This window comes from Ceratina calcarata, unplaced genomic scaffold, assembly GCF_001652005.2.
Source record: "Ceratina calcarata isolate Rehan_Ccalc_2016 unplaced genomic scaffold, ASM165200v1 scaffold259, whole genome shotgun sequence".
Taxonomy (NCBI): domain Eukaryota; kingdom Metazoa; phylum Arthropoda; class Insecta; order Hymenoptera; family Apidae; genus Ceratina; species Ceratina calcarata.
Genome location: NW_017148003.1, coordinates 11,849 through 25,826, shown reverse-complemented (window position 1 = coordinate 25,826; position 13,978 = coordinate 11,849). Strand labels below are relative to the sequence as shown.

Below are 13,978 nucleotides of genomic sequence, written 5' to 3'. Positions count from 1 at the left end.
CGCGTAAAGTATCAGTGCTTATCTCTAAGAATTTAAAATTAAACATATAATTTTACTAATAATATATTTTACTAGTAATACTTTACGCGATTTATGTGTACATATTTCCAATGATTGGAAACTGCTAAAAATTACTCACGAACTAAAACCACGCTTTCTTTTGTTAATACGAACTTTATCAAATTTTCGATACTATTGAAAGTTTTAATACTTTTAATTTCATTCCTGGAGGGGGAGAGGAGATATGTTTAACAATTGAAAAATCTAAACTAATTACTCAAATTCATAGCACATATCCTAAGTAATACGTGTAGTGACTTTAAGGGGGTATAATCGATACAGAAATACATTAATTTTTTTGTTTTAAAATTGTTTGAATACTCTTTCTGGATACAAAAAAAGTTCCCTGATTATTGTTTATAATTTTATGCATTATGTATAAAGATACATACAATACACGAAGCCATGAGTCAAAGGATAATTTCCTGTGAATATATCTAACAGTTTTCTTATTTCTATTCAGATCATGTGACTGTACAGAAAACAACTGCTTTCTTTTTATTCTTTATTCCCTAACGTGAATAATAATAAGAATCAACAATTTCTTTTTAATAAACTTTCAAATGTTCTACTTTAAGTTTGCTAATATCGATATTACAACTATGTATAAGTATGTACTATGCATTTACGTGTGAATATATAACTATGTAACTGTACAGACGGGACTCTTATTTCGTTCCCCACTTATATAACAGTAAGTGAACATCAATCATTAATTATTCAATTAATGATGTACGAGACATATCGTCAGCATTATGAGAGTGTCACATCGAACAGTAAAGTTTTAAGAAAGTAGCGATTAAATATTAAACAGAAAATATCAATAAATTTTCATTAAGTTTAAATAAACGAGATAAGAATGTTGCATATTGTTATACCTCTTTTGATTCCAGTATACATAATATTAATAAATTTGAGTTAATTTTTAATACAGCAAAAGAGTAGAACAATGCGAATTGTTGATTTCTAAGAATATTGGACCCCTTTATATATTGCCTTACTGATTCTTAATAAGCTTTGCCACAAAACAAGGAACTATTGTTCTAGTTTTATTAATACTTCGAATATATTTATTTTTTTACATATGTGTATCAATTTTTCTATTTTTTAATTTTTACATTTATGTGAAATAATCGTTTAAACAATATTTCATTTGAACGTTGCGTATACGAAAATGAAATGGTGCAAGAGGTCAACGAATACAATTTGATGTAGAGATTGCACATGATACTGACGACATGTCCACTTTGATTCACGTTTTCATGAAGATTGGCAGTTAAAGCCTGGACGAAAACTGTCCAAAATAGAGCAAAAATGGTAAGACATTTTACGAATCTTATTTGCACCAATATGTTGTGTTCAATTATTCCTTCATAAATCGAGTGCACAGGACTGAGAATAAAAGACAGATTAAGGTAGGTCTATGTAGTTCTATATTAGCCTTTTCATGTACTCCGCGATAAACTCTTGAAAAGTTATTCTCTCCAATGATCAGACAATACCTTTCGAGATATCACTGTAGTAATATGAAAAGGTACAATGTATTAATATACTATGACATTAAAATATTTTAAGCGAATTTCCGATAAACCTTTTCTCAGGACAGCGAACACTGTTCGATTTCTTTTATACGTATCTTCATTCACCACTCGATGTCTTTGTATATTATAAAATTCATTCGAGATTTTCAAAACATGATTGACAAGGCATGTTTAGAAAGGATTGAAATATGCAACGATAAATAGCACACAGCAAGCGCAAATCAGCATCATTAATTAATATAAAAGTATTTTACATTTAGCCTGATGGTAATAGGATTCAATTTTAATTAATTCAAAAATTCATAACGTTATTATGAGTTGCCACAGATCATATTACGTTCGAGTATATATCTAACACGTAATCACTTGGTGACATGCTCTATATTTGTTCCTTGTCAGCTTTTTCGATTTATCACAGCTGGGGCAAAAGTGTCAAGGAAGAAATCTTGTCTTACACGCCCGAAAAATAACGCTGGTTCAGATTTCTATTCGACGTAGTCCCACCACTCCTTCTCGTAACCTTCGTGTACGTGTTCTAGAAGCACTTTCCTCCGACTATCGCAGTATCTTAGAATAAAATTAAATATGAAAATTGAATGTTATCTAAAAAAACTGTAGTAGTATACGACATATAGAAATAAATCAAATAGCTTACCTATATTTATCCTGAACCTTTTGTTTAATATCAGCAAGATTTTCACTCGTAATATCTCGTTCAAGATATTCAGAGAGACGTTCTGTGGTACCCTCTAAATCCTTTTGGTTGTCTTCAAAAATCACAGATTGATTATTCTTACGCACATAATAAGCAAAAACGTAAGTATACATAAGAGTCTGCCTACAGGAACACAAAATGTCTACTGCTTTCTTCAAGAATTGTACCTGAAAACACAAGTATAATGCAACCTGATTTATACGGTTTTCAAACAAAACAGCCACTTCATACTCAATCTCAAACGACTTTACCTCAATCCATGACATATTATGTTGTTGCATCTCTTCCATTCTTTCTTTTACGCTCGCGTAAAGTTTACTTTCGAATTTTAATGATTGCATATGATTTATATATCTGTTACAATAAAATAAGTATCTCTGTAACGCGGATCGCGATTTTTCTTGAGCATCTCTAGCTGCTTTAGCCTCCTCTTCGTCGTAACGATTACAGTTATACCAGCTGGAACCATGCGGTTCCCAGGGTCCAAGGCATACCCAACAAAAGTCAGTTTTACAGTTCTGATTCTTGCAGACCATATGGTTGCATCCACCATCTTTCTCTATTGTGACCTTGCACTTTGGACATTCCTTTGTATTTGCAGCTATCCAATTTGATGTTTCGGAATCATCATCACACTTTTTAATCCACTTACGTAATAAGTGACATTTTACAGGGTCATGCCAATTTTCACCACAAAGAAAACAGAATGTGTGCCCACATTTACAGGTTACTGGCCTCGCTTCTACATACTGTACTTTTATAGCATTATTACAATCTGGAGATGGGCACCACCTTAATAACCTATTGCACTATGAAAGAAATGATAAAGATCATGAATTAATATTAAAGTCAATTTTTTTTTAAGTAAGAAGGAATATGTAAATTAATATTTACTTCAACAAAACTATTTGTTATTAAATGTTGATATTTCAATTTCACTTTAGAGTCTTTTACAAGACGCATAACACTGGCATCGTCAACTAAAATGTCACATGCATGTGCAGCACACGCAATCGTTTGACCCACACCTTCTTCCATAATTTTTGTTGTCAGATATTCTCCCCAACACCCAGTACAAAATCGATGTCCACACTCCAGTCCAGTCATCATCTAAATATTTGTCAAATGTATTAAACGTACGAAATGCATCAAGAAAATATATTAAATTTCATTAAACCATGACGATATATTGCATAATTGTTTGTATACACGTACTGCAGTTGGTTGCACTGTAAAACAAATTCCACATTCTTCAGTACCGTTCGGTGATGTCCATCTGGACTAAAAATTGCAATATATTATTAGTACGGTCACACTAGACTTTTAAATCAATTTAAACTTAAGTAGAATTTTATTTACCAAAGAACTTTGAGAGGATTGATTTCTATTTATTAATGGACCCTTTCTAAATGGATTAACAACTCTTGCTTCTGCGAACAACTTTTCTTGATCACCGTCATAAAAGCGTTCCATTAACTTTTCTTTATCCCATTTAAAATGATTTAATAAGATACGTGTAGTCGTTGCCGGTATCTGTAATTAAACATTGACTGATGACAACTGTACTTTAATTGTATCATGTGAGCTAAGAAAAAACAAATTTTTCTTTTCAGATCACTTAAGTACTCAATGCTTCATATGTGTGAAAATTTATGTTCAATTCATTGCTTCCATCTTCAACATACTTCTACTACTGTGTTGACTTCTTTAATGGAATCCACCATATGTTGCACTATTTCTTCCGTTGACAATACTTCAAAGGGATAATCATCGACATCATTTGTCCGCTCCCTTGGATTTCCAGCTTCAATTTCCATAGCAAAATCGACATCATCTCCACTAGATTCGTTGCCAGAATCAACATCGTCATATGTCTCCTCTTCAGAATCCATTGTGAGTTATTTTATTTATTAAGTAATCAAAACACTAATATGTAAACGTTTACTTTATATATTTTGCACCTGCAGGAAAAAAATATTCCATTGAAGGAATTCAGTGTTTACTTATTTAATATTTGGATCACTAAACTATATTCTTTTTAATGTACACGTTGGAAACAACGAAGCCAATAAGTGTCAATTAAGTAAAAACAGTGCACTAACACGTTTTTTTGCATTAATTCGTGCTTTCTATGCTCGTTGAGGGGTGAAGAAAAGTAATGTCAACACCAATACAACTATCGCGATCGATAAATTTCGGAATAACTTTATATCACAAAGAAACTTATCGCACCTGTACTCGCGAAATATTGTTGTATCGGAGCAAGGTGAAAACAGCTTATGTTTCAGCACATGACGTCATACTATTCGTTCGCTACTTCCCGAATAAAGCAAGGAACTTTATATCGTAGTTTCTTTTTACTTACTGCTTATACCGAGTCACAAAAATCTACAGTCACGACATTAAACAATTTTCGGAATTATCCGTGACTGGATAAAACTTCCTTATATTTTTTACAATCGGTATAAAGCGAGAATATGATCAGCTGCCAAAACATCCGAATTGAACTCCGGGCAGCTGACACACAAAATGCTAGTCTCACGGAGAAACGATGAACAAAGTAACCGTGTTGTTAGCCAATCAGGACATCTCTACGTTATCCAATGGCGTCCCGTGTTTATCGAACTCATATTTTACTTTGTTCTTTGGTTTGCTTTAGAATTTAGTCTAACACTTTTATAAAATGACCGTATCAAGATAAATATTGAAGTAATACAATGACGAAGTAATGTAATGACGAAGTAAGAATTGATAATATTTAACAAAGTATGTGCACAATTTATTACATTAGAAAATAAGATGAAAAAATAAAGTACCTTCTGTATGGTCGTCAGGAGCAGAATATATTCAACGACCGAGAATTTGTCTAAGAATTGTATGAAAATTAGAGGCTATCCCGAATTTTGTGTGTTATTACTGTATACTCGACCGAGTCATCACAATTCTTTTAGGAATGTAAAAGAATCAAGGAGAAGATAATATAATATCTGTTCCGAAAGCGTTCAATGCAAGACTATCAACATTATAAAACTTTAATCACGATTTTAATAAACAGGAAAAAAGCACGAAATGTGTACATTTTATGCGATTTCCGATGTTGAAACACATCACAAATTTACAAGACGTATTACCATGCACTTAATCTTTACAGCCATTGCACTCAAGAAGTCACCACACCAGTAGGCTAATCGGGTAAAACCATAAATTGATCTAGAATGCACCGTTTGCCATGAAAGAGAGGACGAGCTTATAGCTCGAACACTGCTATCACGTCCATAGTGGTGCGTGTGCGATTACTTCTTTCTTCCCCGATCAGAGTCGAATATGTAAAGTTGTTACACGTTTTCTTGCGCTCACTATCGAAACTTGAGGCTAATCGGTCAGTAGGCAAAAATAGACACAAAATTTCACGCGATACTATCCGAGGAATTGAAAATCTAAGGAAGGACGCGACAAACGAAATGTCTCGTCGGCCAATGCCGTTTTACTGACTTTAGTCAACTACGTGAAGTAAGCTCCGTATGCGACACACAGCTGACACGCATGGGCGCCTCTGCAGGATGTGGAAAGTTGCATTTTGCGCGCAATCTTTATACTTTTATTAATATTAAACAAGTTTTAACCTTTGGACAGAGAAATAATTACAGTGATTCCCATTAATATTCGGATACACTCCAAATAGAAGACCTTTTTAATATTGGATCAAAGAACTTAACTTTCTACCGGATGTTAGGAGGCTCATAGTTTACTACGTAATATGTAATAGAAAAATTCATCAGAATTTCAGAAAAAAATGAAAAGGGCAAGTCTTTTAGTAAGGTCTTCAATAAAAATTTGAAACATTTATTTTGTAAATCTAATTATGTTATATGCATGTACAAAAACACAAAGTTCCATGAGAAAGAAAGGATAACAAAATATTGTGTTTCATGGAGTGCAATTTATATTGTAATTAATGTATAAATTATTAGAATTAAGAATTTCAAAATCCCGCCTGAAGTTTCAATTTATTACGCCAATGTTACTAACTATGTGAGCGATAAGTGGCGGAGGTCGCTGTGTGCTGTGAAGTTAACTTAACCCCGTATCCAGTGTTGTATTTTCTATTCAGATTAAATGTCAGAGTGAATTACCTACTCACTGGGCAATATGACATTGCCCAGGTTAAGTGATTATTCTTTGCTAGAAAAGATCGGATCGGGAAGTTATGCGACCGTCTACAAAGCGGTTAAAAAGGTACGTGAATTTGAGGTTCAGGATGAACGTATTCTTTATACATATGTAGTATATACGACACAGGGACATGCCTGACAGTATCGTAGCTTGGTTCACAAGTGCCAAAATCCACGATCAATCTATACGTGTTGTACAAAAATTCGATATATTTTATATTCGTGTTAGTAAAATCAAATTATGGTTTCACTGATTTTCATACATGCATATTAAAATACCAAGTTTAATAATACTTTAATTTCAAATATTGCTTATTGTAGGAATTAATTTTATTTATATTTAGTAGAATCATGTGTTAGTAATTGCATGCATTACGTAAAAAATTAATTAATAACGCACGATGAATCTGCAATTCCTTTATTACATAATAATCTTTAATAATTGGGTCATGTTATATAATAGTATGTAGTTTTCATAAATTAATAGTAAACTGCTGCAATGCGGCATTCTAATTTAATGCAACTTGCGTAAATACCGATTTTAATAACGTTCTATTTACTAAATTTTTGAGGTATTATCTGGTTGGAAAATCGGAATTTAATCTCTAATAAATTTGAATGAATTTGAATTTAATGAAAGATTAATGAATCTTCCGTGTGTAATGATTTACCATGAATTTTAAACGCGCCGCATACAGTGCAATTAGGAGATAGACACAAAGACACGAGCCAATCGAAATAATTGTGTAGATAGTAGGTGCAGACTGTAGTTTTACATCCTTTTTTTTATATTTCTGTTAGTATACTTTTTAATACACTTTTTCCTTTTTAAACAAACTAAAAATACTTGATATAACTAATAGTAAAATTAGTATCATACATTGTCCACAAATGCGTTATTATAATGTTTGCATATTCATATTGTTATAATTATTTAGTAGCTCTTAATATATCTGACGAAAGTTTAGCGGGGTAAACGGAATTATTTGCCATTTAATGGCACAGTTGTTACTCTCTTTTTTTAACTAAAATGATATGCATACATGGATGACAACAAATAGAATTATGATTTTCATGCGTTTTAATTAATTCAATATCCCTAAGATTTCGATAAAATAATTATTTATTAACGAATGCTGTGCCCATTAGACACACATTCGTATGATCGATCAAAACTATGTGAACGCACTAACCTTTGCACTAGTTTTCTCTTTGTAGTGAAGTATTGATATGCAGTGGAACGATGTCGGTTTATTTAGTAGGTCATCGATTCAAGTGCAACTTGTTTTAATGTATTTCAATGACTGAACGAACGTGTATCGGGCGTTAGCGCCGATTTGAGTGGCGGCCAGAAAAAGATTGTCGGCGTTGATGTTTGAAAGAATATATCCCAAGGCGAGTCTAACGCTATGCTATTGTTGGGCGTTCGTAGGATGGATGCCGGGAGGTAGTCGCAATCAAATCTGTAGACAAATCATCGCTCTCAAAATCGGCCATCGATAATCTTGTTACGGAGATTTATCTGTTGAAGATACTCAGGCACAAGCATATCGTGGAAATGAGGGATTTTTTCTGGGATGAAGGGTTAGTTCGTTGAACAATGAATGATTTTGGATAAGAAAGACTAAGCACCAAAAGCACAGTCTTCCCTAGTTTTTTTTCTTAATTATTCAATTGTATAATCTTTACGCTAATTTTATTTCTCGGAACAAGTAAGAAATTATGAACTTTTACAAATAGTATTGTAAATATGTTACATATAAGTAATAAGTAAACATAAAAGTAAATAACAAAGAATTTTATTATTTATTGGGTCAGGACGAGAATTTTTCTCGGGATCAGGACGGGTGCTCGAAAATGTCCGAGATTCTCCTATGACGAATCGTTTTTTTCACGCCATCTTCTGTTTCTGTTTTTTCTTTTTTACTTTTCCACCACGTTTTGCTTTATCGTTTTATTGTTTTCCATTTGAAATCTTTGGTCGCCAGATGTTGGAGTTTTCAACCGTCAGGTTTATCTGCTGCCCAAGCCACTTCTAAGTCGATGGTCCAGGTCATTTTTTATGATGCTTTGTCTGTTTTTCCTAATTTTTCCGTTTACCCTCATCCATCTTCGACTATCTCTTTGTTCTCTCTTCTTTTCCATGTTCTTCGAAATTTCGGATTTTCAGGATTAGTCAGTAAGTGCTAAGCCGACCTACGCGAAGGGTCTCTTTGTCATGACCGTAAGTTGAGTTGATTGTAACGCACGTGTCATTTTGTATCGCTAAAACCTTCCGCACATTAAATGGAGTGGACGAAAAACTTCGTTTATAATTATATTTCACCTTTACCCATTCCTTCTCACTTAAAAAAATTCGGGGGTAAAAATTATATTTTATGTCTTCGTGTGAAAAGGCTAATTATTACTTATTTGCTATATTATTTCCGCCTCATTTTCCAACCATTAAATAATTAAAAATGAGAATAAATGAATAAATTTTATAATGTGATTTGCGAGAGTGTTTAAATCTCTTGGAGGAATTTAGAACATTTTCAGGCATCTTGACATAATCGAAAAACCCGAACATCGTCAAGAATCTTAACATTTTCTTGAACCCGTCTCGATCATCGGCTTCTCGATATTTTCGGGTTCTCCCACACCTCTATTAATTCAGATAACATAATAAATAATTTAAAGTGTAGTCAGAAATTCTATAAAAGAGGTGCTTACCGTCTGACGTGATGCAGGCACATTTACATCGTGATGGAATACTGCGACGGTGGTGATTTATCAAGTTTCATAAAGAAGAAACATCAGCTACCCGAACAAATTTGTCGTCAATTTTTGCAACAACTCGCACTCGCTCTAAGGTATCTACGTAATAACAACGTCTCTCATATGGATTTAAAGCCGCAAAACTTGTTGCTAATGAGGCAGCCACGATTAACATTAAAAGTTGGAGGTTCGTCTTGCGTTTCATTCGTCTTATATCTTTTTTCTTTCATACATTCTGTCGGTCGACTTGCCACGCAAGCAATTGGACGAATTTCTATATTTACAGATTTCGGTTTTGCGCAACACATTTCGAGTTCGGAACAGAAATTTGCGATTCGTGGCTCTCCACTTTATATGGCGCCGGAAATTTTATTGAAACGCAAGTATGATGCTCGCGTCGATTTGTGGAGCGTCGGCGTAATCATGTACGAATGTCTCTTCGGCAGGGCGCCGTATTCTAGCGGTAGTTTTCAGGAGTTGGCTGAAAAAATTAAAGACTGCAAGCCCATAGAGGTGATTTACATTGTTAATTTGCTTGTTGTATCTACTGCAATACGTTCTCGAATACGTAATTCGAATATGCATAATCCATGTAGTAGTTTCTTGTCCTTTGTTGCCTTTACTGTCTTATTTTGTGAATAAATAATATATTTCGTATCAGATTAATTTGCTTGGTTATACTTACGGCTATAGTAAAGACGAGATAAAAAGGTTCCAAGAGTCTGTGTTTCCCGTTAGCAATGTATCGTTACATAGACGTTTATGAGCAATATCTAACATCAGTAAATTGCAATTTATGTTATAGAGTATCAACATTTTTATGATTACAATGAATGGCGTATTATATACGTTCGATTATTCTCCTATCTTCGCATTTATAGTTCTTAAGAAGAGATATAAATAATTTCTTATCAGACATAAAAATACATTCTTCTATGATGGTAACATTGATAGCTTCAAAATGGATTAGAGATATCGTACAAACATTAAGAGTAAGAATAATTAGAAGTACTATATTTTTCATAAAGCAGTGTGAGCCTGCTTTCTAGTCTACTCTGTTTGATATAACACATGTATTTACATGCACGTATACAGGGTACCCCGCGTAACATTTTTCACAATTTGTCAAGTACTTGCGATAATCTGACAAAAAAATATCTTATACGAAAGTTGGTCAGTTTTCGATTGGCTATACATTGCGATAAGAAGAGTTCGAAAAATTCATTTTCGATAATTGTCAAAGTCACCTTCATTTTCTTTTAAATAGTACTTTGTATGACTTCGGATGACATTGAAATCAAATAAATAAAGGTTTCAACAAAAAATGACGTCCTGCTTGAATGTGTGACACTCTTTCTTTGTTGTTGTTGATTCATCACGTTTAGTTTAACGTGAAATGGAGATCAATGAATCACTGATTTCCTAAACGAGGTGTAAGAAAGTAAATCAATTTTTCTCATATCGATATATTTCAATATTCACAACTTACATAAAACGTTCTACTGTAATGCAGTTTGTTTGTTCCGGAACTTGCCCGTTCGACGCGAGAATTCGACTCGAAAATTTGTACTGAGATGTTGCTCTCATGAAGTCGAGAGCTGTTGTGCGTCTATTGGTTGACCGAGAGCTGCTTTTATATCTAAAAACGATGCCAGAACTTAGCCACTAAAAAAACAGAGTTGAACAGGTAATGACTACCTGGTATTCCTTGCGGTCCGAATTATCTCTCGGAAACTTGTGAAAACCCAAGCGGCTTAAAAAATTTTAGTGCTATTTCCCGAATAATAGAATCATAATTTTTCGCAAGCCCATGGTCATTACCAACCGCCATATAGCTGTCAAACCCTTGTTACGACAAACGTGCCAGTCAGCAGCTGCGTAGATGTAGAAATTCTTGTAGAACTTAACAGTTGTGAATTGCCGAAAATAGATAAGTTTCTAGTAATACGACATTTACTCCTGAATTAAATGTAACTTCGAATTTTAATAATAAATACAAGTTATTATCACACATTTAAGCAGATTGTCATTTTTTGTTGGAATCTTCTTTTCTTTGACTTCAAAGTCATCCGAAGGTCATGGTATACTAGATCATTGAATTCGTATTGATACTGTTAAGTCAAAAATAAAGAGTGCCATTTAAAAAAAAATAAAGGTGACCTTGACGATTATCGAAAAAGAAATTTTTGTATCGCAGTGTATAGCCAATCGAAAACTGATCAACTTCTGTATAAAATATTTTTTGTCAGATTATCGCTAGTTCTTGAAAAATTGTGAAAAGCGTTACGTGGGACACCCTGTATAAACATAGATTTTAATCTTTTGTTCCTGTATTTATATTATCTTGGAACTTTTTTGTTCACTAAGACATTATCTGCCTATATCTTATTTATAATATATTTATACACATAAACTATGTGTGTACATGTATACATATATACAGCCATGTACCAAATAATTATAGTCCTATAAAGAAATATGAAATTTACACAGTCAGTACTGTAGGTACATACCTGCTTATATTTTTGCTTTCAAATACAATAGGATTTGGCATATAGCGTACGTAAATATGTATATATTATTATACATATGCATATAATAGAAAATATCTATATAAATGTGCTTTTTCTTATATCAATAATCAGAAATTGTGTAAAGTTTCTTTAAACTTCGACGTTTTTCCTAAGAGAAATTGTATTTCTTCACTTTAAAACAATATTTCCACTATTAAATATCGTGAAATGACAGTTACCGAAGGGGCCACACGTGTCGCACGACTGCAAAGACTTGCTGATGTCCTTATTGAGACACGACCCTGATCAAAGGATAACGTTCGATGAATTTTTCGCTCATGATTTCCTGGATTTGGCTCATGCGCCGACAAAGGAAAATTATGACAAGGCGGTCGAGATAATTCAGAAGGCCGTGAAAATGGACGCGGAGAAAAATGCGAAGGAAGCGTTTCATTTGTACTGCGAGGCCCTTAGATATTTTATTCCTATTCTCACAAGTAAGAAAAAGTATACTCGAATAATGTACATAAATAGTCACTAGGACGTTACATGGGAACCTCGTAGGGAGTGGATATTGTGAAAAGTTATACATTCCCGTTGTCCCATTACTTTAACAGGTGAGACTGATCCAAAACGAGAAGAAAGTTTAAGATTGCGCATAAATGATTATATTAACAGAGCAGAAGTACTGAAAGCGTCGTGTACAAATAATGATAAGGACAAAAATAAATGTGTAGAACAAGAGCATAAAGGAAATTGTCGGAATGTTCAAGGGGTACCGTCCTTAAGTCGAAGTCCGACACTAGCTTATCACGAACTACGTTTGTATTAAAATTTTTCACATGTAATAATCGTTTTAGATATATCAACGAAAGTAGGAGATAGTGAAAAATTATTACATTCGTATCTACTGAATTTCATTACTTTTACGTATTAAATTTATTTCTCGTTAGGAACGCTTAGCAAAAGCACGACCAGTATGCCGGATGCGTTAGAAATAGGGGATATCGCTGAACTTTATCTTGCCGAGGGAAAATACGCGCTTGCATTAGAAAAATTTCAAGCGTGTCTAGGAATACTCGTGCCCCTGCTAAGAAAGGAACCGCCTGGTCGAAGAAGAGACTTATTACATAAACAGGTGATGAATCATTACTATCATCAATGCCAATTTATTAATTTACTTGGTCGGTTCTCTTAATTACAATAAAGAAACAATCGGATACGAATAAATTAATATGCAACAGTGTAATAAAAATTCTACCTTGACCGAGATATGAGTGTATCTGGTACAAAAAAAGAACTGTTTTGTTCAAAGAAAAGTTCTCTACTTAAAGTACCATCACCACTACTCTAATAGTGAAATATGCATTTTTAGTACTGACAGTCACAAATACGAACTACTAAAAACTTGATCAGAAGTACGAATATAACTTTGATTTGAGTATTTTTTACTGTTTCTTTAAAACATTAATAGCTCCTAAATAGAATTTCAATTTCGAAATGAGAGTCTGATGAATTTTCTCTGTTCCGATCTTAATTGAATTTCACGTTCTTATTTTTGATATCCCTTTTCAATCGATCTGAAGATTTTAATTCCGGCCGTGTGCATCGCTCTGTATACTTTTATAAAAGTATATTCATTTCACTGTTTTACAACGTATACGCGTAACTAAAAGCAGAAACCTTTTTAATTATTATTCAAGTTAAAAATAAAAAAGTATAATAATTAAAGTTTTATTTAATTTTGTCGGATTGCGCGTTGCCTGTGTGAATGTTATATTCATTAGTACAAACAAAAATGATTTCTATGAACTTAAATTCATTTTATATTTTCCAATATATGAAATTTCACTTTATTTCATCGATTTTCATAAAAATGCTACACGTGTTTCGGTAATAATTGAAACCAATTCGTTTTACGCTTATACATTAACTGACATTATAATATACGCAGAACTACATATCAGTTATACGAAAAGGATGCAGTACATGTGATTAGATTAGGTCAACTCAATAATTTATTCATAATTAATAATCTAGTGTGAGCATATTACATAAAAAAAAATACATGATATGTATAAACAGTATGCATAAATAGTAATTTATTATTTAATCATTGATATTTTACCAAATACAACTGACCATAGGTTACTCATATTCGATGTCCCATAATGTAATCACATAAGATAAATGTATAGTCAAAAATTTGTAACGATACAA

The 13,978-nt window shown here is 33.1% G+C and overlaps 2 protein-coding genes and 2 long non-coding RNA genes across 14 annotated transcripts; 1 reads left to right on the top strand and 3 right to left on the bottom strand.

The window, feature by feature from the left end:
* Nucleotides 1-410: 410 nt before the first annotated feature.
* Nucleotides 411-5,794, bottom strand: ari-1 (E3 ubiquitin-protein ligase ariadne-1). Of its 5 annotated transcripts, none has more exons than XM_018021652.2 (8): nt 5,133-5,794; nt 4,002-4,277; nt 3,676-3,849; nt 3,532-3,597; nt 3,211-3,426; nt 2,568-3,125; nt 2,257-2,483; nt 411-2,168 (listed from the first exon to the last, which is right to left on the bottom strand). In XM_018021652.2, the coding sequence occupies exons 2-8, from the start codon at nt 4,206-4,208 to the stop codon at nt 2,087-2,089; spliced, it is 1,530 nt and encodes a 509-aa protein (XP_017877141.1). In that variant the 5' UTR covers nt 4,209-4,277; nt 5,133-5,794; the 3' UTR covers nt 411-2,086. The 5 variants fall into 5 exon arrangements, with proteins under 5 accessions (XP_017877141.1, XP_017877142.1, XP_017877143.1 ...); XM_018021653.2 differs by having other exon boundaries at nt 5,448-5,794; XM_018021654.2 differs by lacking the exon at nt 5,133-5,794 and adding an exon at nt 4,549-5,095.
* Nucleotides 5,795-5,814: 20 nt separating this feature from the next.
* On the top strand, nt 5,815-13,972 carry Aduk (unc-51 like kinase 3 homolog Aduk). 6 transcript variants are annotated; one of them, XM_018021660.2, is made up of 7 exons: nt 5,815-6,552; nt 7,921-8,072; nt 9,218-9,432; nt 9,532-9,758; nt 11,994-12,255; nt 12,376-12,579; nt 12,712-13,972. In XM_018021660.2, the coding sequence occupies exons 1-7, from the start codon at nt 6,466-6,468 to the stop codon at nt 12,954-12,956; spliced, it is 1,392 nt and encodes a 463-aa protein (XP_017877149.1). In that variant the 5' UTR covers nt 5,815-6,465; the 3' UTR covers nt 12,957-13,972. The 6 variants fall into 6 exon arrangements, with proteins under 6 accessions (XP_017877149.1, XP_017877148.1, XP_017877152.1 ...); XM_018021659.2 differs by having other exon boundaries at nt 9,218-9,758; XM_018021663.2 differs by having other exon boundaries at nt 9,218-9,758; nt 12,376-12,533; nt 12,712-12,843.
* Nucleotides 8,168-9,311, bottom strand: LOC113464119 (uncharacterized). Its single transcript, XR_003388939.1, has 2 exons — nt 9,201-9,311; nt 8,168-9,132 (listed from the first exon to the last, which is right to left on the bottom strand). It is a non-coding gene; the product is annotated as an uncharacterized LOC113464119 (long non-coding RNA).
* On the bottom strand, nt 9,636-10,969 carry LOC108623270 (uncharacterized). 2 transcript variants are annotated; one of them, XR_003388938.1, is made up of 4 exons: nt 10,735-10,969; nt 10,493-10,667; nt 9,931-10,018; nt 9,636-9,726 (listed from the first exon to the last, which is right to left on the bottom strand). It is a non-coding gene; the product is annotated as an uncharacterized LOC108623270 (long non-coding RNA). The 2 variants fall into 2 exon arrangements; XR_003388937.1 differs by having other exon boundaries at nt 10,493-10,969.
* Nucleotides 13,973-13,978: the final 6 nt, after the last annotated feature.